Source organism: Phyllobates terribilis, unplaced genomic scaffold (assembly GCF_046119375.1).
Source record: "Phyllobates terribilis strain yellow unplaced genomic scaffold, ASM4611937v1 Scaffold_5__5_contigs__length_657084704, whole genome shotgun sequence".
Taxonomy (NCBI): domain Eukaryota; kingdom Metazoa; phylum Chordata; class Amphibia; order Anura; family Dendrobatidae; genus Phyllobates; species Phyllobates terribilis.
The window spans coordinates 326,237,663-326,261,356 of record NW_027362765.1 but is presented as its reverse complement, the minus strand read 5'-3'; the positions used below and the strand labels follow the sequence as shown (position 1 = coordinate 326,261,356).

General features: G+C 45.1%; 1 protein-coding gene across 2 annotated transcripts in view; it reads left to right on the top strand.

Moving 5' to 3' along the window:
- LOC141273144 (high affinity immunoglobulin epsilon receptor subunit beta-like) overlaps nt 1-23,694 on the top strand; it is a 98,472-nt gene that overhangs the window by 30,675 nt on the left and 44,103 nt on the right. For both annotated transcript variants that reach the window (XM_073684583.1, XM_073684584.1), the window contains exon 2: nt 19,941-20,324. In XM_073684583.1, coding sequence (XP_073540684.1) covers nt 19,953-20,324 — 372 coding nt within the window. In that variant the 5' untranslated portion in view covers nt 19,941-19,952. The remainder of the gene's footprint in view (nt 1-19,940; nt 20,325-23,694) is intronic.

Here is a 23,694-nt window from a genome sequence, read left to right as displayed (position 1 = left end):
AGGCGAAGATGCCTCCCACCCTGCACCTGTCGTTGCACACTTGCAACCATTACCATCAGCAACCATGTCCACATCCTTGTCCCAGTGTAGCGTTCAGTTGTCCCTACCCCAGTCCTTTGAACGCAAGCGCAAACATGCATCCAACCACACACAGTGCACAACATTAAACTGCTGTTTCTACTAACTGCTTGCACTGCAAATGTTGCCTTTTAGGCTCGTAGAGGCGCAAGCTTTCCGCAACCTCATATCAGCGGCCGTCTCTTGGTACTCAGTCCCCAGCCGCCACTATTTCTCCCAGTGTGCGTCCCCGCCTTACACAAGCACATGTCCCAGAACATTACCCGTGACCTCAGTAACGCAGTTACTGGGAAGGTCCACCTAATCACAGACACGTGGACCAGTGCTTATGGCCAGGAATGGTACATCTCACTGACGGCACACTAGGTTAATATTGTGGAAGCCGGGACCCAGCCGGACCCTGGGACAGAACACGTCCTCCCGACGCCAAGGATTGCGGGCCCTAGGTCAATCAGGGTTGCCCCCACATTCTACAGCTCCTGCACATATTCCTCATCTTCAGCCTCCATTTCTAAAATGACCACATCAGTCGGAAGCTGGAAGCACTGCAGCAGTGCCTCGGCCAAGCGGCAACAGGTTGTGCTGAAGCTAATATGCTTAGGTGACAAACCACACACCGCTGCAGAGTTGTAAGCTGTAACAGAGCAGGCAGATCTGTGGCTCTCACCGCTGAACCTACAGCCAGGCATGGTCATATGTGACAATGACCGGAACCTGGTGGCGGCTCTGAAGCTTGGCAACCTTGCACATGTACCATGCCTGGCTCATGTGCTCAACCTAGTGGTTCAGTGGTTTCTCAAAACCTACCCGGATCTGCCTGAGCTGCTTGTGAAAGTACGCAGCATGTGTGCCCATTTCAGAATGTCAGCTACAGCTTCCGTCTTCCTCACCGTGTTTCAGCAGCATTTGCAGCTTTCAGTTCACAACTGGTGTGCGATGTCACCATGCGTTGGAACTCAATGTTGCATATGTCAGGAAGGATTTGTGATCAGCAGAGGGCAGTTGTTGAGTACCAGCTTCAACATGCCCGTTGGTATACAGATCAGCCTCTGCACATAAGCTATGATGAGTGGGCATGGATGTCTGACATCTGTGCCGTCCTCCAAAACTTTGAGGACTCCACTAGGATGGTGAGCGGCGATGACGCCATAATTAGCGTCACCATCCCACTTCTCTGTCTACTGAAACACTCGCTGCTCATAATTAAAGAGGAGGCCTTGCAGGCAGAGCACGATGAGATGGAGCATGGAAACATACAGAGTGATTCCACAGAGCCCAGCCTCATCTCATTCCAACGTGGATTGGGTGACAATGAGCAAGAGGAGGAGGAGGAGGAAGAACATGAGCTAGTGTCCTGCGTTATAGACAGTACTACCTGCACAACTGTCATATCGTCTGTTCAGTATGGATAGCCTGAGGGGAGGGAGAATGAGGAGGAAGACCAGAAGAAGTATGAGGAGGAGAACATGGACAGTTGTCCTCTTGGTTGGGACAGGAAAGCCTTGGCTATTGGCAGTTTGGCACACATGGTTGACTTTATGTTCCGCTGCCTTTCCCGTGACTCTCGCGTTGCACGCATTTTGGGTGACAGTAATTACTGGTTGGTCACACTTCTAGTGTTAGAACCCTCCTGTTTGTCTTTTCCATCTTGTGTTTTGCGGTCACGTGACCATCTGCCTATATATTCCAGCTCCGCCCTTTTGGCTATGCTGGTCTTCAGTATTGACTGTTTTGCTAGCTAGGTGCTCCTGTGCCTATCTCTGTAAGTTTGCTTGGTCCTTCTGGGACCTCTAGTACCTTTTTGTCAGTTTATCTTTTTGTGTTCTACAACAACCTTCTCTGTTCAGGAGGTGTCCCATTTTTGTTCCAGTCCTTAGTTCTTTTAGGGACCTCTTCCTTTATGCTATAGGTATTCGTTCAGACTAGCCGTGGACTAAGGCAGGTCTGTTCGCAAGGAACAGGCTGCCCGCTACATCGTAGGGATTCAGCTTAGTCTTACTGTAGGGATGTCTTACCCCTTTCTTTCCTTAGTACTTGTTGCAAATCATAACAGTAAGTCCAGCCCAAAAACTAAAAGGAAAGAAATTCGGGGATCAATGTGGCTTCCATCCAGGATTTGACTCAACGCTTACAGGGATTGTCTCTGGAGGTGGCTTTAGCTCCAGCAACACGTGAGTAGCTGTTCTAGAGAGCATTTTGTGGAACCCAAGGTACGACTGCTTGATGTTTATTATGGTAAACAACAAGATTTTTTTTCCATTAAAAATGCTTGTTTGTTATATTTTCGTTTGAGACCAAGGTCCTCTGGGAATGAATCACAGCACATTGGTTTTATTATGTCACTTTTGCGCAATGAACCACAAGGGTGGACCTTTTCTCTCCAACCTAATGATCCATGCTTAAGGTCGGTAGAAGAATTTTGTTCTGCTATGGGTCTATTATATGACGATCCTGATCGAATCTCATCTGCTGAGGCAAAACTCAGGTGTTTGAATCAGGGGTCAGGTGATGTTGAAAATTATTGCACACACTTTAGAAGATGGGCGTCAGAAGTCAAATGGAATGATCTTGCTCTGAAATGTCTATTTCTTGGTCGTCTGAGTGAAAGGGTTAAGGATTTGCTAATTGCATTCCCTGAACCTGAGGCTCTGCAGGATGCCATGCAATTAGCTGTTTATGTGGATAGGAGGCTGAGATCTAGGCAGAATGAGGTAAAGACTCTTGTAATGCTAGGTCCTAGTCCCCAGAAAATCTTCTCAGACGGTGGAGAACCAATGGAAGTTGGGGCGATGTTGGTCCGCTCTCAGGAAAGAGATCGGAGGTTCGCCGAGGGATTGTGTATTTATTGTGGTAAAGCTAACCATTTGATTAAGTTTTGTGAGCTTCATTTAAGTAAAGAAAAAAAAAAGTTCAGGTACATCCGCATAGCTTGTTTACGCTCTGCAGGAGTATTTCTTTCAGGGAGTACTACTTTGCAGGAAAATTTGATTTCATTTCAGGTATTTGTGGATTGTGGTTCAACACTAGTGTTGAGCATTCCGATACTGAAATATCGGGTATCGACCGATATTCGCTGTATCAGAGTTCCGAAACTTTTACAATATTGAATACCGGAATCGGAAGTTCACATAATGCCTGCGCTCTGCAGTGTCTCTGAAGGATGACAAGCTGGATGGCAGTGCTCAGCTCCGATCCAGCCTGTCATCAGAATGTCATCCCAGCGTGGGAGAATTCTCCTGCTCAAGCGCTGACATTACATTATCTCCCTTACATTACAATTAAATGGAATAGCAGGAATTAATATTTTTTTTAGACGTTAATGCCACAGCCATGGTGGTTGTGGCATTACAGTGGTTGCCCAAATCGATGGGAACAGTGCTCACAGTGAAACATGAAAAGCCGGCAATTCATCAGCGTCATATACCGGTACCCGACAATTTAGAACAGAAAGAATAGAGCTTCACACATATATTAGATAGATAGAAACATGTCAGTCACATATATATGAAGTACAGTGACAGTGTTGGTTACTGTACTTGTCATTTAGTGTTAAAGGATTTATTTAAAAAAATAATAGTGTTTTCATGCACTGTCTCTTTAAAAAAGCCGGCCGGCAATTCAGCATCGGTACCCGACAATTTAGAACAGAAAGATAGAGCATCACACATAGATTAGATAGATAGAAACATGTCAGTCACATATATAATAAGTACAGTGACAGTGTTGGTTACTGTACTTGTCATTTAGTGTTAAAATAAAGGATTTATTAAAAAAAAAATTGGCGTGGGGTTCCCCGTAATTTTAGTCTCTAGCGGAGGTTAAGCAGATGGCTGGGGCAGATGTTTGAAGCCTGGGAAGGGGGTAATACCCACGGAGCTTCCCAGGCTACTAATATCAGCCCCCAGCTGAATACCTAGCCTTTACTAGCTATTAAAATTGTGGACCCCCAAAAAAATGACGTAGGGTCCCCCCTATTTTAATAGCTAGCAAAGGCTAGGCAGACAGCTGGGAGCTGATATTAATAGCCCAGGAAGGGTGCCATGAATATTGGCCCCCTCCCAGGCTAGAAACACCAGCCGTCAGCCACCCCAGAAATGGCGCCAATTCTGGCACTTAGCCTCGCTCTTCCCACTGCCCTGTAGCGGTGGCAGTGGGGTAATAGGGCTGGGGTTGATGTCAGCTTATAATGCCAGCTGACATCAAGCCCAGGATGCCGTCACAGCCTGACACTGAGGAGCGAAAGCATGCCTGCGCTTCCCAGTGTCTGCGGGATGACAGGCTGGATGGCAGCTTTCTGCTGCAGTCCAGCCTGTCATCTCAATGTAGCAGAGCTGGAGCTGTCCTGGGAACCATCGAAAGGTAAGGATGATGTTGGTTTATTATTTTTCTTTTATTGCAGGAGATCGTTGGCTTCAGCTGGAATGGGCGTGATGGTAGGTATGGTTTAATTTAGAACAATAAAGAATTGTGTGTTTGTTTCAATTAAAGGACTTTATTCTGGGTGTTGTGTTTTTTTTAAATACTTTACTAGAAATTCATGGTGGTCATGTCTAATATTGGCGTGACCCCATGAATTTCGGGCTTAGGGCTAGCTGATAATACCAAGCTGGCCCTAACCCCTTTATTACCCAGTGAGCCACCGCACCAGGGCCCTGGATGAGTTGGGTATAGCACCAGAAGATGGCGCTTCTATGAACGCGCCATTTTCCGGGGTGGCTGCGGACTGCAATTTGCAGAGGGGGGGCCCAGAAAGCTTGGGCCTCCCTGCGCTGCAGATTCCAGCCACCAGCTGCCTAGTTGTACCTGGCTGGACACAAAAATAGGGCGAAGCCCCCCTTTTTTTTTTAATTATTTCATGAAATTCATGAAATAATTAAGAAAAAAAGGGCTTCCCTATATTGTTGTGTCCATCCAGGTGCAAATTGGCACCTGGTGGTTGGGGGCAGCCCGTTCCTGCCTGTTGTACCTGGCTGGACACAAATATAGTGCGAAGCCCCACGTCAATTTTTTTAAAATTATTTCAGGAAATTCATGAAATAATTAAAAAAAAATTGACGTGGAGCTTCGCACAATATTTGTGTCCAGCCAGGTACAGCAGGCAGGAACGGGGTGCCCCCAACCACCAGCTGCCTATTTGTGCCTGGCCGGACACAACAATATAGGGAAGCCCTTTTTTTCATAATTATTTCATGAATTTCATGAAATAATTTAAAAAAAAAAAGTACGTGGGGCTTTGCACTATTTTTGTGTCCAGCCAGGTACAACTAGGCAGCTGGGGGCTGGAATCCGCAGCGCAGGGAGGCCCAAGCTTTCTGGGCCCCCCCTCTGCAAATTGCAGTCCGCAGCCACCCCGGAAAATGGCGCGTTCGTAGAAGCGCCATCTTCTGGCGCTGTACCCAACTCATCCAGGGCCCTGGTTCGGTGGCTCACTGGGTAATAAAGGGGTTAGGGCCAGCTTGGTATTATCAGCTGGCCCTAAGCCCGAAATTCATGGGGTCACGCCAATATTAGACATGATCGCGATGAATTTCTAGTAAAGTATTTAAAAAAAAACACAACACCCAGAATAAAGTCCTTTAATTGAAATAAGCACACAATTCTTTATTGTTCTAAATTAAACCATACTTACTATCACGCCCATTCCAGCTGAAGCCAATGTCTTCTGCAATAAAAGAAAAATAATAAACCAACATCATCCTTACCTTTCGATGGTTCCCAGGACGGCTCCAGCTCTGCTACATCGAGATGACAGGCTGGATCGCAGCAGAAAGCTGCCATCCAGCCTGTCATCCCACAGACACTGAGAAGCGCAGGCATGCTTGCGCTGCTCAGTGTCAGGCTGTGACGACATCCAGATGAGCCGTGTCTCTCACGCTCACCGCATGCGCAGGAGAATTCTCCCATGCTGTCAGTGACGTGCATGAGGTGAGCTGAGTTCATTGTCTGCTCATCTGGATGCTGTCACGGCCTGACACTGAGGAGCACAAGCATGCCTGCGCTTCTCAGTGTCTGCGGGATGACAGGCTGGATGGCAGCTTTCTGCTGCGGTCCAGCCTGTCATCTCGATGTAGCAGAACTGGAGCAGTCGTGGGAACCATGGAAAGATAAGGATGATGTTGCTTTATTATTTTACTTTTATTGCAGGAGATCGTTGGCTTCAGCTGGAATGGACGTGACGGTAATTATGGTTTAATTTAGAACAATAAAGAATTGTGTGTTTATTTCAATTAAAGGACTTTATTCTGGATGTTTGTGTTTTTTTTAACTTTGACTATGGAGTGTAACGGGTCTGGGAGGTGGAACCTCAGAGCAACTATACAAGGGGCAGTCCTTGTAAGGAAGCGGGTGGCTCCCAGGGAAGGCGGGCAGGTAGTCACGGCAAGTGACAGGGACAGTCTCTGGGTAGAAGGGCAGGAGGTCACGGCAAGTGAAGGGGACAGTCTCTTGACAGGCGGATGGTCACGGCAAGTGACAGCAGGGTAAGAGTCTCTAGACAGGCAGGTGGTCACGGCAAGTGACAGCAGGGTAAGAGTCTCTAGACAGGCAGGTGGTCACGGCAAGTGACAGCAGGATAAGAGCCTCTAGACAGGCAGGTGGTCACAGCAAGTGACAGCAGGGAAAGAGTCTCTAGATAGGCTAGCAGGCAGGTAGCAGGTGAGCGCTCCCAGGTGAGAGGGCAAGAGTCTCTGGACAGGCAGGTGGTCACGGCAAGTGACGGCAGAGCCTCCAGGTAGGCTAGCAGGCAGGTAGCAGATGAGCGCTCCCAGGTGAGCGGGCAGGAGTCTCTGGACAGGCAGGTGGTCACGGCAAGTGACGGCAGAGCCTCCAGGTAGGCTAGCAGGCAGGTAGCAGATGAGCGCTCCCAGGTGAGCAGGCAGGAGTCTCTGGACAGGCAGGTGGTCACGGCAAGTGACGGCAGAGCCTCCAGGTAGGCTAGCAGGCAGGTAGCAGGTGAGCGCTCCCAGGTGGGCGGACGGGCAGATCCATAGACAGACTGACAGGTGTTGGAAGGCAGACTGTTGGACCGCAGGAATGCAAGCAGATAGACAGGAATCAGGTAGGTATCAAGCAGAGATCTGGCAGGTAACTGGCAGGTATCTGGTAACGGGACCTGAGGGCTGAAGCAGAGTTGAAAGGCTTTGCAACAACATCGCCCGGGCAACTCCATCTCGGAGGAGGTGCCCCACACATGGTGAGGTCCTCCGGCCACTGGCCGGGGACTCCCCAGGATGGCGCCCGCGGCCCCCCCAAGAGAGGGGGAGCGCGCGCGCCCCAAGCACAGAGGTCGGGAAGCAGCGCGCGCCGCCAGCAGAGCGGGAGGAAGCTGCCAGGCACGGAGCGGAGAGGCGAGGGGAACGGCGTCCCCGCCTAGCTGGAGGCAGGGACGCCGACGCTACATGGGGTTAGTAATGGGGGTGTCTTATAGGCGCCTCTCCATTACTAACCTGGGCTTGATGTCAGCTGGCATTATAAGCTGACATCAACCCCAGCCCTATTACCCCACTGCCACTGCTACAGGGCAGTGGGAAGAGCGAGGCTAAGTGCTGGTGTAAGGGACGGCTGACGGCTGGTGTTTCTAGCCTGGGAGGGGGCCAGTATTCATGGCACCCTTCCTGGGCTATTAATATCAGTCCCCAGCTGCCTGCCTAGCCTTTGCTAGCTATTAAAATAGGGGGGACCCTACGTCATTTTTTTGGGGGGTCCCCCATTTTAATAGCTAGTAAAGGCTAGGTATTCAGCTGGGGGGTGATATTAGTAGCCTGGGAAGCTCCGTGGGTATTACCCCCTTCCCAGGCTTCAAACATCTGCCCCAGCCATCTGCTTAACCTCCGCTAGAGACTAAAATTACGGGGAACCTCACGCCAATTTTTTTTTTTTATAAATCCTTTATTTTAACACTAAATGACAAGTACAGTAACCAACACTGTCACTGTCTTTATTATATATGTGACTGACATGTTTCTATGTATCTAATCTATGTGTGATGCTCTATCTTTCTGTTCTAAATTGTCGGGTGCCGCTGCTGAATTGCCGGCCGGCTTTTTTAAAGAGACGGTGCATGAAAACACTGTTATTTTTTTAAATAAATCCTTTACACTAAATGACAAGTACAGTAAGCAACACTGTCACTGTACTTCATATATATGTGACTGACATGTTTCTATCTATCTAATATATGTGTGAAGCTCTATTCTTTCTGTTCTAAATTGTCGGGTACCGGTGTATGCCGTTGCTGAATTGCCGGCTTTTCATGTTTCACTGTGAGCACTCTTCCCATCTATTTGGGAAACCACCTCCCCCAATACATTCTACATTATTGTTAGTTGTTTTCCTTCATGTAGAATTAACCTACAAGGAAAGAAAGGGTTTATTTTCATTCCGATATTTGTGTCCCATTGACTTGCATTGGTTTCCGGTATCGGAATCGGCGATATCCGATACTTTTTGGGTATCGGTCCGATCCGATATTTCCTGATATCGGAAGGTATCGCTCAACACTATTCAACACTTAATGTGATTGATAAAGTGTATTTGGAAAAACTTAAATTGAAATCCAAACCTTTGTCATCACCTATTTCTGTGATTGCAATTGATAACACTCCCTTGAAATGTATTACTCACAAGGTTGCTGCATTTCCCCTCACTATCAATGGACTTCACCAAGAAATTTTGGACTTGGTTGTATTAAATAATTTACCCTCTCCGGTCGTTCTAGGATTGCCTTGGTTAAAACTGCACAATCCTTTGCTGGACTGGTTTACTAATATGATAAAGTCTTGGAGTCCGAAGTGCTATGATAAATGTTGTAATGGTCACATTGCGGCTGTGGAAAAAGGGGAATTACCTGTACCTATTCAAGATTTTTGGAGGGTTTTTTCAGAGGAGGAGTCACAAGTTTTACCTCCTCATAGGGATTATGATTGCGCCATTGAGTTTGTTCCGGGAGCTACTCTTCCCAAGAGTCGCTTGTTTAATCTGACTATCCCAGAAAGAAAGGCCTTGGAGGAGTACATACAGACAGGCTGCTGGTCACATAAGACCTTCTAAGTCGCCTGTGGCAGTTGGATTTTTTTTTGTTAAAAAAAAGGACGAGGGTTTATGTCCATGTCTGGATTTTCGTGAAATTAATAAGATTACCGTACGCAAGTCCTACCCATTGCCGTTAATTCCTGACTTGTTTAACCAGTTAGTGGGGGCCAAGTGGTTCTCTAAGATTGATCTCTGGGGGGCATACAATTTGTTACAAGTGAAGGAGGGTGATGAATGGAAAACTGCTTTTAACACTCCGGTAGGTCATTTTGAGAATCTGGTGATGCCTTTTGGTCTTACCAATGCATCTGCATTTTTACAGAACCTTATTAATGACACCCTGAGACCTTTGATTGGTAAGAATGTGGTTGTGTATTTAGATGACATTTTGATTTATTCGCTAGATCTGTAGTCCCATTGACAGAGTGTACGTGAAGTTTTGCAGTTATTGAGTGATAATTCACTCTTTGCTAAGCTGGAGAAATGTGAGTTTGCTGTGCAGAAAATTCATTTTTTTAGCTACATTGTCTCCAGTGAGGGCTTTGAGATGGACCCGATGAAGGTTCAGGCTGTGCAGGAATGGCCTAGACCTATTGGTTTGAAATCTATACAGAGATTTTTGGGTTTTGCCAATTATTACAGGAAATTCATTAAGAATTTTTCTGTAATTGTTAAGCCTCTAACCGATCTCACCAGGAAAGGTGCGAATTCGGTCCAGTGGACTACTGAGGCCAGTGAAGCGTTTAAGTATCTCAAAGAGAGGTTCAGTTCTGCCCCTATCCTTATGCAGCCTGATGAGACCAAGCATTTTTTGGTAGACATCGATGCTTCATCGGTGGGGGTTGGAGCAGTTTTGTCTCAGGAGAACAGGGGTGGAGTACATCCTTGTGCCTTCTTTTCGAAAAAAAATTCAGAAACCGAACTGAATTATGATGTTGGAAATCATGAGTTGCTGGTTACTAAACTCGCGTTTGAACATTTTTTGGAAGGCGCTAGATTTCCTATTCAGGTTTTCACAGATCATAAGAATTTGATCTATCTGGATGCTGCCAAGCGCTTGAATGCCCATCAAGCTAGGTGGGACATTTTTTTTTCTCGGTTTCATTTTTCTGTTACCTATATCCCTGGTACTAAGAATGTTAAAGCCGATGCTTTATCTCGCAGAATTTGCTCTTAACAATCATACAAACTCCTCAGCTGGGTGTTCTCCTTTTTTTTTTGTTGTACTGAGAGACATACGTCTTTTGGTTCGTTCTCCAAATTGGGGTCGGCGGTGCCGGAGGAGGAGAATTTTTCCGGTGATTTGGAGAAAGTTTGGACTAATGTACAGTACAGACCAAAAGTTTGGACACACCTTCCCATTTAAAGATTTTTCTGTATTTTCGTGACTTTGAAAATTGTACATTCACACTGAAGGCATCAAAACTATGAATTAACACATGTAGATTATATACTTAACAAAAAAGTGTGAAACAACTGAAAATATGTCTTATATTCTAGGTTCTTCAAAGTAGCCAACTTTTGCTTTGATGACTGCTTTGCACACTCTTGGCATTCTCTTGATGAGCTTCAAGAGGTATTCATCATTTCCTACGACTTTTATCAGGCAGGTCTGTGCTCTTAAATAGATAAGTTGGGAGTAAAGACTAATTGTAATTGCAGTCCTTTTCAGGGCTAGGTTACATCAGTTCCTATCACTTTTATCAGGCAGGTCTGTGCTCTTAAATAGATAGGTTGGGAGTAAAGACTAATTGTAATTGCAGTCCTTTTCAGGGCTAGGTTACATCAGTTCCTATCACTTTTTGCCAGGCAGGTCTGTGCCAGTGCTGTGCAAGTTTTTTTCACAACATTTGGCTAAATCTAGCAAAGAAAATCCTTTTTGTCCTCTTGCAGTGTGTGTTAGTCAGTGGAGAAGCATATCTGTGTTGCAAGCTACACCACCTGTGTATAGAATACAAATTTTTTTACTGCACCTAGTGAAGTAAAACCTTTTGGGCATAGCATCATTCTATTAGTCCATCTATACTAACCTCCACCAGGTTGCAAATTCAATATAATTTTTTTCTGCATCTAGCTCTGAAAAAATATTTTGGCTTGTAGCAGTGTGTGGGACTTGTTCTATTAGTCCATCTATACTAACCTCCACCAGGTTGCAAATTCAATATAATTTTTATCTGCATCTAGCTCTGAAAAAATATTTCGGCTTGTAGCAGTGTGTGGGACTTATTCTATTAGTCCATTTATACTGACCTCCACCAGGTTGCAAATTCAATATAATTTTTTTCTGCATCTAGCTCTGAAAAAATATTTCGACTTGTAGCAGTGTGTGGGACTTGTTCTATTAGTCCATCTATACTAACCTCCACCAGGTTGCAAATTCAATATAATTTTTTCTGCATCTAGCTCTGAAAAAATATTTCGGCTTGTAGCAGTGTTGTGGGACTTGTTCTATTAGTCCATCTATACTAACCTCCACCAGGTTGCAAATTCAATATAATTTTTATCTGCATCTCACCCAGCCAATACTTTTGGGCTAATACCACAGTTTGGCCACTCAGCTCTGCTCGGTTCCCATCCTTTGTTTTTTGTGCAAACAACTCCAGAGTTGTGAATTAGTTAACCACCAAAATAAGTGGAAAAAGGCCTGCTGCTGGTGGAAAGGGGAATAGGCGTGTTCGAAAGGGAAAAAAAGGTTGTGTCCGTGGGGTAGGCGTTTAAGCAACAGTAACATCTGCAGAAGAAAGACCATCTTCCAGCCAAACTAAGATGTCTACTTCTTTTAGCGGACAATGTGATAAGATCCCTTTCTTACGGCCACGCCAATCGCTACAAATTCCAGATGAGGCACAAAAACAGCAGGTGCTTCAACGGATATCAAGTGCTCCTTTAAGTGGGCTCTCCTCCACCTCAACTTCAACATCACAAATACTCCAGTCCTCAGAGGTGTCACCCCAATCGCACTTGCTTCCTCACAGCTCCCAAGTCTCCAGCTGCCCGTCTGAGTATGGGGTAGAACAGATGGTTGAGTCTGCAGAGCTGTTTACTCATACTATAGCCTGGAAATCAGAGGTCGGCTCCAGAGCTTCTGTGAATCCAGACAAGGAAATGATCTGCACTGATGCCCAGAATCTTTATGAGTCGGATCCAGAACCAGGCGCAGAAGGTTCTGACCATAATGTAGATCCTCATTCCCAAACTGTAACTCCTGTTGGTGGAGACAATGAGGAAGACGATGATGAGACTCAAATACCTGATTGGAGCGACAACTTTAGTTTTTTGTCAGGGCAGGAAGAGGTTGGCTCTGAGGACGACGGGTGTGATAGCACACAGGGTGATGATGACGAGGTTGGAGATCCCACTTACTGTCAACCCACAGTCAGCCAAGAGATGAGGTCAGCAGAGGAGGTGGAGGAGGATGCTAGCGATGACGAGGTCAGGTTGCGCCTTCCTGGACAGAGACGTAGTATTGGAAGCACGTCAACAACTGCATCCTCAAACACAACTCTGCCTCTGACCACAAGTCGTGGTGGCTCTTCAGGGCGCATGGGTGCTAAGCCTTGCATAGCCTGGGCATTTTTTCAGATCGATAAAGATGACCCAACTCGTGTTATCTGTAACATTTGTCAGCAAAAGCTAAGTAGAGGCCAAAAAATACATAGTTTGAGTACTTCATGCATGAACCGGCACATGGATATGAAGCATAAGTTGCAGTGGGAAGCTCACGGTGCTACAATGCGGCCTAGCCGGCCGGGCCAGCCACCGTCTGCCACATCTTGTGCATCTGCGGCCTCTTCATCCTCTGTGACTGGGGGGACAGCAGTCACACCTGTTTTGGGACGCAGACCTGCCACCTCTTTACCCGCAACAGCCAGCGTGATTGGCAGGTCATCATTTTCTTTGGAGGTGGAAACACCAGCTGGTGTTCAGCGCTGTCCAACATCGAGAGCACCACCTTTGGATCAAGGCAACCTAACATGTCCACTTGCATCTTCCTCACAGACCGGCAGTTTGCCGGGGACACCCTTCTCAACCCCGTCTAAGCACAACAGCCAGCCCTCGGTCCCTCAGATGTGGACAAGTAAAAGACCATTTCCTCCTAGCCATGAGAAAGCTAAGAGGTTGAATTTCACCATCTGAAAGCTCTTGGATACAGAAACACTGCCTTTCCGCCTGGTGGACACAGAGGATTTTCGAGACCTTATGTCCGTCGCAGTGCCCCAGTACCAGATGCCCAGTCGGCACTACTTCTCAAAGAAAGGTGTGCCTGCGCTCCACCAGCATGTCGCACACAACATCACTGCTTCTTTGAGAAACTCTGTGTGTGACAGGGTGCATTTCACCACAGACACTTGGACGAGTAGGCATGGACAGGGGCGTTACATGTCGCTGACTGGGCACTGGGTAACTATGGTGACAGCAGGACAAGGGGCTGCTGTCCAAGTCTTGCCGTCCCCACGAGTTGTGCGTCAATCCTCTTTATCTCAAAGTTCCTCCACTGCTCCTCCTCCTCAACCTCCTCTCGGTCCTCCACCTGCACCCAAAGCCTGTCTGGTCATGCCACAAGCTTTCTAACTGCGCAGAAGGGATCCTGCACACCTCCTTACTATTCTGGCAGCAGGGCTCAATGTCATTAGGCGGTTTTTACTTTGAAATGTCTGGGAAATATGAGTCACACAGGTGAGGAGTTGTGGTCAGCTCTGGAGAACCAGTTTCATGAATGGTTGTCTCCACTGGACCTGAAACCAGGGAAGGCCGTGTGCGACAATGCTGCAAACCTCGGTGGGGCCCTTCGCCGGGGCAATGTCACACACATGCCTTGTATGGCTCACGTGTTGAACCTGGTTGTCCAGCAATTTTTAGACCACTATCCCAGACTAGATGGCCTTCTGCAGAGGGCACGGTCGCTGTGTGCTCACTTCCCCCGTTCGCATCCCACAGCTCAGCGACTTACATCTCTACAGAAGTCGTTGGGCCTGCCACTTCACCGGCTAAAATGCGATGTGCCTACCCGGTGGAATTCAACTCTGCACATGTTGCAGCGACTGTGGCAGCACGACAAGCCCTGGTGCAATATGTTCTGATGTATAGCCTGGGCCAACGAGATCCAGAGGTGGGGCAAATCATGCTGGAGGAGTGGTCTCAGATCAGGGACCTATGCATCCTTCTGCACAGTTTTGAAATGGTGACGAAGATGTTTAGTGCTGACAATGCCATTATCAGCATGACTATTCCGGTGATTTACATGCTGGAGCACATGTTAAACAGATTTCGGAGTCAGGTGGTGGCACAAGAGGAGGTGGAGGAAGTAGAGAAGGAGGAGTTGTATGCGGAAGGGCTAACATCTCCAAGGTCCAGACGGTCGGCAGCACCAAGGCGGCAGGCATGTGAGGGTGGGGGAGATGGTTTTACCAGGGTGCATGGTAGCAGCCAAACTAGTGAGTAAGGTGCAGGAGCCCAGGAAGAAGTGGAGGACGAACTGATGGAAGACTCATCAGATGAGGGAGACCTTGATCACATTTCTGTTGTGAGAGGTTGGGGGGAGAGGGCAGAGGAAGGAAGCATGATTGTTACCTCGCCACCAACACAACAGGGACTTGGTGCTCCTGGATGAGCAAGACACATGAGTGCCTTCTTGATGCACTACCTGCAACATGATCCTCGAATTGTGAGAATTAGAAATAATCCTGACTACTGGGTTGCCACACTGTTAAATCCCCGGTACAAAAGTAAATTTGCAGAAATTATTCCTGCCATAGAAAGAGATGCACGCATGCAGGAGTATCAGCAGAGACTGTTGCAGAATCTTACATGTGCTTTTCCCCAAAACACTAGTGGTGCACGTAGTGAATCTCACAGTTCCAACTTGCCAACCGTGGGACCGTCGAGTGTTCAGCACTCAAAACGTAACAGAAACACAGTATCTGCTGGTAACATCAATTTTGCGGAATCATTTCACCACTTTTTAAGCCCATGCTTTGCAAGGCCACAGGGGACAAGAAGTCTGACACATAGTCAACGCCTAGAGACGATGGTACAGGAGTATCTCCAAGTAAATATTGAAGCCATGACTGTGTCACTGGACCCTTGCTCTTTTGGGGCTTCCAATCTGGATAAATGGCCGGAGCTCGCCACTTACGCCTTGGAGATCTTGTCATGCCCCGCAGCCAGCGTTCTGTCTGAACGTGTGTTCAGCGCTGCTGGTGGTGTGCTGACAGATAAGCGCACGCGGCTCTCCACTGATAATGTAGACAGACTCACGTTCATAAAGATGAACAAATCATGGATCCGAAACGACTTTTCTACGCCTGTGTCATCCTGGGGAGAGTAAAAGCTTGATGATTTGTTAAAATCACCTCACCAACCGTTTTAAGCTTTCAAATTACTAATCATGTTTATCTGTATCTTGGCTGTAAAATAATTTGGGCCTTGTAGCAGTGTGCAGTACTGATTCTATTAGGCCATCTATACTAAACTCCACCAGATTTAAAATTACTAATCATGTTTATCTGTATCTTGGCTGGAAAATAATTTGGACCTTGTAGCAGTGTGCAGTACTGATACTATTTGGCCATCTATACTAAACTCCACCAGATTTAAAATTACTAATCATGTTTATCTGTATCTTGGCTGGAAAATAATTTGGGCTTTGTAGTAGTTTGCAGTACTGATTCTATTAGGCCATCTATACTAAGCTCCACCAGCTTGCAAATTAATAATAAATTTTAGCTGCATCGAGGCTGGAAAATAATTTTGGGGCTCCTGGATGCGCAAGACACATGAGTGCCTTCTTGCTGCACTACCTGCAACATGACCCTCAGATTGTCAGAATTCGAAATAATCCTGACTACTGGGTTGCCACACTCTTAGATCCCCCACACTCTTCGATCAACCTTTTCATTTTAATAAAGAACAAAAAAATGGTCATTTTTGAAATTATAAGCATTAGCAGGTTATTAGAAACTGAAATCAAACAGTTTTCAACTCAAAACTTTATTCTAGGTGATGTTATATTTGCACTTAGGACCCCTTGTTCGAAAGGAGCTTCTGAACTCTCTCGTCCATTGAATTTGTCAGGTTTTGGATGGTTTCTGCTTCAATTGTTTTGCATGAGGACAGAATACCCTCCCAGAGCTGTTGCTTAGATGTGAACTGCCTCCCACCATCATAGACACTCCTTTTGATGATGCTCCAGAGATTCTCAATGGGGTTGAGGTCAGAGGAGCATGCGGGTCACACCATAAGTTTGTCCCCTTTTATGCCCATATCAGCCAGAGATGCAGATGTGTTATGTGCAGCATGAGACGGTGCATTATCATGCATGAAAATGATCTTGCTGCGGAATACACGGTTCTTCTTCTTGAACCATGGCAGGAAGTGCTGTTTGAGAAACTCCACATACATTATGGAGTTCATCTTTACTCCTTCAGGGATACTAAAGGGGTCGACAATCTCTCTCCCCATGAATCCAACCCAAAACATTACTCCACCTCCTCCTTGTTGGCGCCGTAGCCGTGTTTGCATGGGGTGTCAATCAACCAGCCATCCTCCACTCCATCCATCTGGACCATCGAGCATTGCACGGCACTCATCGGTGAACAAAACAGTTTTGAAGTCAGTCTTCATGTATTGTTTGGCCCACTGTAGCCGTTTCTGCTTGTGTACAGTGGATAGAGGAGGTCGACAGGATGGCTTACGCACAGCTGCAAACCTCTGAAGGACCCTGCATCTTGTTGTTCGGGGGACGTTGGAGGCACCAGCAGCTTCAAAAACTTGTCTGCTGCTATGACAAGGCTTTTTTGCCGCTGCTCTTTTAACCTGACGTAATTGCCTGTAGGAAAGAGTCCTCAATTTTCCCTTATAGCACGCACACGTGTGTACTGTGAATCAGCTACATACTTCTTGATTGTGCGATGAGAAGGATGAAGTGTCTTGGCAATGTTGATTGTAGTCATGCCTTGACCTAAACACTCCACAATTTGTTGCTTCTCAGCAGCCGACACATCCTTTTTCTTTCCCAATTTGGCAGAAAATGTAGGCTGCTTAATAATGTGGGACAGCCTTCTTAAGTAGTCTTGCCTTTGATTGGACACACCTGCCAAGCTAATTAGCACAGGTGTCTGCAATTGCTTACAGTGATATAAAGAGCCCTGACACACATCACCATCAATGAGTTTAACAGACAAACAAAAAAATTCTTACCTTATCACTCCTAAACACTTTTTGCATAATAATTTGGAACACAGTGTACATGTGCTTTTCCACAAAACACCAGTGGTTCACGTAGTGAATCTTACAGTTCTAACTTGCCAACCGTGGTCTGTATGGAGTTATTCAATAAAGGGCCCAAAATTAAGATAACATAGACGGGAGAGGTCTCTATGAATACAAATTCCTAAGTATTCGATACCCTGTGAGGGCCAGGCAAAGGGAAAGTTGGACTGGGTGGAATCCTGCATGGATTTGGGGAGGGAGACATTGAGGGCCTCAGACTTCGCTGCATTGATTTTAAAATTTGACCATGTAACAAAGTGATCTATTTCAGCCATAACAGCAGGGATGGATATATGTGATTGAGTGATATATACTAGGACATCATCAGCAAATGCAGAGCACTTGTACTCGGTGCCTCCCACCTCAATCCACCTAATATTGGGGTTATGGCGAATTGATGAGAGCAGGTGCTCCGTCACTAGGATGTATAAGAGAGGGGACAGAGGACATCCCTGCCTTGTCCCATTGGTGATTATGAAAGGTGATGAAAATGTTCCATTTATCTTCAGCCTAGGTGACGTATTGCGATACAGGGCCGTGATTTTGGCTATAAAAGGGTCCCCTAGACCCATACCCCAAGCTTTTTAAGAGAATAATATATGGCATGCCAGGAGACTCTATGGAATGCTTTCTCAGCATCCAACGAGAGTATCTAATTACAAATTTTTAACTGCATCTAGCCCAGGAAATACTTTGTGCCTAGTAGTACACCACCTGTAGTTTGGACACTTAATTTTTTCAAAGGAAATGCTTCAGGCCCCCGGGACACTCATTGAAGATCATCGGGAGGCACCCCAAGGCACAGGGGCTGGGACTGCGGTAGGACGCCTTGCGGTTGACCGCCAAGCTCGATCCTTATAAAAGCTTTTTAACTGCAACAGCTTTAGTGGACGCTACTGGAGCTGGAATTCCCGAATCTGCTGGCATCAGACTTGCCCTCCAATAGATCCTTGTAAAAGGATTTAAAGTGTACTCATTCAAATTAGACAATTTAAATTAAAAACCTTAGACCTGCCTCCACCGCAGGGGGACTCACTCGACCCACCAGCGGCAGGCACCAGTATTGGGAGAGGGGGCTGGCCGTCAGGGTCCACCGCAGCTCTGGCACAAACCCGGCAACACGGAGGTCGCACGGGCTGGAACGGACTGGCCGTGTCGGCTTCGCACTTTTTTGGTTTTAGAAGGGCATGACATGCCTATATCTGTGTCTCCCCCTCCTTTTACTCCTCCACCTCTTTTCTTTTCGCATGACTATATGTACTTGTCACTTTTCCATGTGTTAGTTGTGTCTTCTGAGCAGTTTGTCAGCTTTTGTTCACCTTTGAAGGTGTTTTCTATGTGTTTCTATGTGTTTTTGTTTGCCTGCCATTGATTTTAACAGTGTTCGAAGGTGTTCGACGAACAGTTCGACGAACAGTTCGGCGAACATACGGGTGTTCGACGAACCGAACCGAACTCGAACACTATGGGGGTGGCTTAACACTATTTGTAATTAGAAAATGATGAAAGCAGACAGGGTTGCTTGCATTAATTCACAGTTTAGTGGTGCAATGTACCAAAAAAACCTCTTCAGAGTTGGTTAAATTCTATTTTCCATTGTACTATATTACCTCTCTTATCTGAGATTCGTGTACAGGTGACCTATAGCAGTTGGGATACTGTCTTACAGGAATCTAGTCAGGGATTATTGTATTATACTCCATACTGGAAAAAAAATTCCCTATTGATAACTCTGGATTGATGGTATTATCAGCTTGAAATGAGTGTTCTTTCTGGTCACATACATCCCTGCAACAATCCATAACTTGATAGATTTTTCCATGCACTCGAATGAGTCATAATTTTTAATGTTGATCTGTAATTAAAAAATGATGAAAGCAGACAGGGTTGCTTGCGTTCCTTCACCGGTTTTCGTGGTGCAACGTACCAAAAAAACCTCTTCGGAGCCAGTTAAATTTTATTTTCTATTGTACTGTATTACCTCTCTTATCTCACATTCGTGTACGGGTGACCTATAGCAGTTGGGATAGCATCTTAGAGGCATCTAGTCAGGGATTATTGCATTAGTATTGATAGTCCTTAAACACAAATAATTTTTGCTCTGCTTCGTATGAAAAAGATACAACTTCCTCCATTTGTACTACCTGTGTATAAACACTAGCAAAGCAAGCATTTGCCCCAAAGAACGGATAATTTTTGGACAATTTTTATGATTTAAACAGCCTAAAAGTCTGATACTGCAGTGTGTTGTTAAAAAGGCTGTTTGTTACCATTGGTTAGCAGCCATTTTTTTTATCCAGATAGAATGAGGTCACTTGGATATTAATAGGGCTGTGTTTGTATTAAACAGCTGAGGAGACATCAGAATGCTATATATATATATATATATATATATATATTCGAGGCAATTAGTCTTTTTAGTAATGTGATTTAAAAAATTTAATTTAACACATTCACTGCAAATTAAATTTTTGGGGTAAATTCAGCAAAGTTGGTGAATTTCAAACGATTGCTGATCTCTATTTAGAACAGTTTCTCATAATCTGTTTATTCTTCCACAGTAACTCTTGGTGATGTCCATACAAATGAATGATGTCACCATGCAGAACCAAGATTTTGTCCATTATCCACCACCACAATATGATGATATTCCTGCAATACTAATGGGGAATGTAAGCGCAATTCCAGCTCCTCAACATTTATTGAACGAATGCACCCAACCTCCTGCATATGATACTCTTTCCGAACTACCAATATGGATTATACCTCTGCCGGATTCAGACAGGTCATTTAATGTTGAGCACTGGAACACAGACTCTCAGATTCCGCTGCATAGTATGAGCTTATCTCCTCAATACCAGAGATCTAATGCTGTAACGTCACAAACATCTGAAACACCACTATTTTACTATAAATTTTGGAAAAGTCCACCAGCAATTGTGGGGGTGAGTGAAGACCACAAGTCTAGAATACTGATAACTTTTGATAAATAAACCATTCTAAATTTGGTGATTGTGGATGAGAAGGCAACATGTATATTCTCTGCTTAAACACCTATATTGTATTGGTCTGGATGTGGAACGAGATCTGTTTTAGGCACCTGATTGATAGTTGGAGATTTTCTCCCAAAAGCATTGTCCTAAAAACACATTCTAAAAAGTAACTGCTATTTCATAAAATAATTGACATGTCATAATAATATGTCAAGAGTTGTAATGGGTGGAGGTCCTGGTACTGAGCTCTCCAGTGACAGCTAATATTGGATTACAGTAGCGATCAGCCGAGTGCTGTGTGCCTTCAACTTTATTTAGATCTGCTAAGATTTTCTTGGGTAGATAGTATTTTACTAGAGAGTCCTTATTCAGTGAATACTGCCTATCAGTGTGGATCGAAGAAGAGTCTAATATAGTTGAAGTACTGTAGGTCAGTACTTAGCATATCTACACCTTTGTTTCAGCAATCAATGGCAGTCTAGACATCCAGTCCTCAGCCAATTCCTATGAAATCTCAAATGTTTTCTGAAACAGCAGTTACTGTAACAATTTTTTTTTATTGGAATCATTTAAAAAATTCTCCAGTGTCTACATATTGCATTAATATATTTGTTATGGTGCCTTTTAGTGTTTTGATATTCCTTTTCAGAATGTCCACTATTGGGATCTAGAGTTGAGAAAAAGATTCGCAGGACCCTGGTTTGACATGCACATTGGCACTTCTTTACTGCGGGACCAGGGCAATGTGACCTTCCTCAGCTAGCACTAGCAAGCCGGCATCCTAAGAGCCTTTTGAATGCTACACACTGTTTATTGTGTGACACACATCAGGATGTCACATGTGACCTACTGATTCCCGGACCAAGGTCCTGCAAATCCTTTTCTTCAACTCTACTTGGATTCCCTTGTACATGTGTGGAAGAGTAATTCTTGCTAGTGTACAAGCCAGCCTAGGAAAACTGGTGTACTAAGTGTTTTTTTCTTATCAACATGGTTATTGAAGTCATTTTGGCAAACCTTCTGAAAGAAGATCAAAATAACAAGAGGCCATCCTAACATGTACAAATGTACCTATAGATAGGAAGGATAATTTAGTTTTTATACTACAAATTGAAAATTTGGAAATTGAAAATTACTTTTTTATAATGCTATACTCATCCTGGTGGATCATACAAAATATATTATTTAGCATAGAGTAACTCTTCATGTGTGCTCCTCCTAGAGTAGAAATACATGACCCATTCTCATGCATGAGGAAAGGGCAGGTAATAGCTACTGGAGTATTAGAATATTTGACTATATATAATGCATTCCGAGTCTCTTTATAAAATGTATGCTTACACTCCTCAACAATAAAATTGCAACAACAACAACAAGGAAAGTAATGAAAATGTGAAAAATCACAGGGTCAATAGACATGTTACATAGTTCCATTATTGCATAGGTTCAAAATAGACCTAGGTCCATCAAGTTCAACCTTCCTCCACCAATTGTACATTTTGTCACTAATTTAACTATAACCCATGTGTATTGAGAAAATCATCCAGCCCTTTTTTAAAACCTGTTATAATGTCTGCCATTACTACCTCTTGTTGTAGTGCATTCCACATTCTGACTGCTCTGACTGTAAAAAACCCTTTCCTATTTAGGTCCCGAAATCGCCTTTCTTCCACCCGTAATGAGTACTCCATGGTCCTTAGTATGGTCTTTGTAAGGAATAAGTCATGTGTCAGTTCCCTGTTCTGACCACACATATATTAATACATGTAAATGAGATCTCCTCTGAGGTGTCCTTTTTCTAAGCTAAACAAGCCCAACTTTTTCAACCTCTCATCATATGAGAGGCCTTCCATCCGTTGTAATAATCTAGTTTCCCACCTTTGAAATGACTCTAACTTCTGAATATTTTTTTTTAAAACGTGGAGCCCAAAACTGGATTCCATATTCTAGATGTGGCCTCACTAGTGATTTATAAAGGGGTAACAATTAGTGATGAGCGAGCACTAAAATGCTCGGGTACTCATTGCTCGGGTCGAGCACATTGGAATACTCGGGTGCTCGACCCGAGCAACGAGCCCAATGTAAGTCTATGGGAAACTCGAGCATTTTTCAGGCGGCTCCCCCTGGTAGTCTGCAGAGGGCCTAAAAATTGCCCAAATCGAAGGGAACAGTGCTCAAATGACATGGGAACAGCATGGGGAAGACCCCCTGGAAGCATCTCTGACTCCCAGATAACTGCTGTCAACAACGTTGTCTGAGTATTACGCTACTTTTACGGACTCACCATGAAACATACAAGAACGAAACCAAAATGGATTTTCCTGAGAAATATGTTAAGAAACATCCTTTCCAAGGTAATGACTTGTATATAAGGCAAAATAAATAACCAAAAACAAAAATACTCCTCCACACCTTGGGCTATGTTCACACGTAGCGTTTTTGATGCGTTTTTGCACTTTTGCATTGCTTTCAACCAAGACAAATTCATTCACCAGGAAATATCATTTGAACATTTTACAACCTTATCTGGCCATGTGGTGTGTGGCACATCATCATACACATGCATGTAGTGCTGAAAAGACATGGGAACAGCATGGGGAAGACCTCTGGAAGCATCTCTGACTCCCAGGTCACTGCCTAAATGTGTGCCTATCATAAGTGATCCTTGGCGCATGCGAAGATGCCTCCTGCCATGCACGTGTCATTGCAGACTTGCAACAATCACCATCCACGTCCTTGTCCCAGTGCAGCGTTCAGTTGTCCCTACCCCATTCCTTTGAATGCAAGCGCTAGTATGCAGGCAGCCACCCACCCACAGGCTGCAATACTATACTGCCAAAATTTTGACAGCTGCTTGCACTTGAAATGTGGCCTTTTAGGCTCGTGGAGGAGGAAGCTTTTCACAACCTCATGCCGGCGGTGACTGGGTGTCCATACTCGGTCCCCAGCCGCCACTATATTTCCCGGTATCGCCTCTGCCTTCCACAAGCACAGGTCCCACAACATTACCAGTGCCCTCCCCAGTGCACTTACTGGGAAGGACCGCCTAACCACAAACACTTGGACAGATAAATGTGGCCAGGGACAGTACAGAGCCAGTCCACAACTTTTTTTTGCTAAGAGTTGTATTTAGCTCAGTGAAAGGACTGGCATAGAGGTAAACCGTATCTACCCTGCGTGTCATTTCTCCCAGGAAGTCCTGTAATTGAGCTTGTTGCAGAAGCAATGGCAGCCCGTCCAACATCAACTCGCACTTGTCGGTGGTGCTTTGACACACACACATCTTTCTTTGCGCATTTAATTTCTTGAATACAGAGTTGGA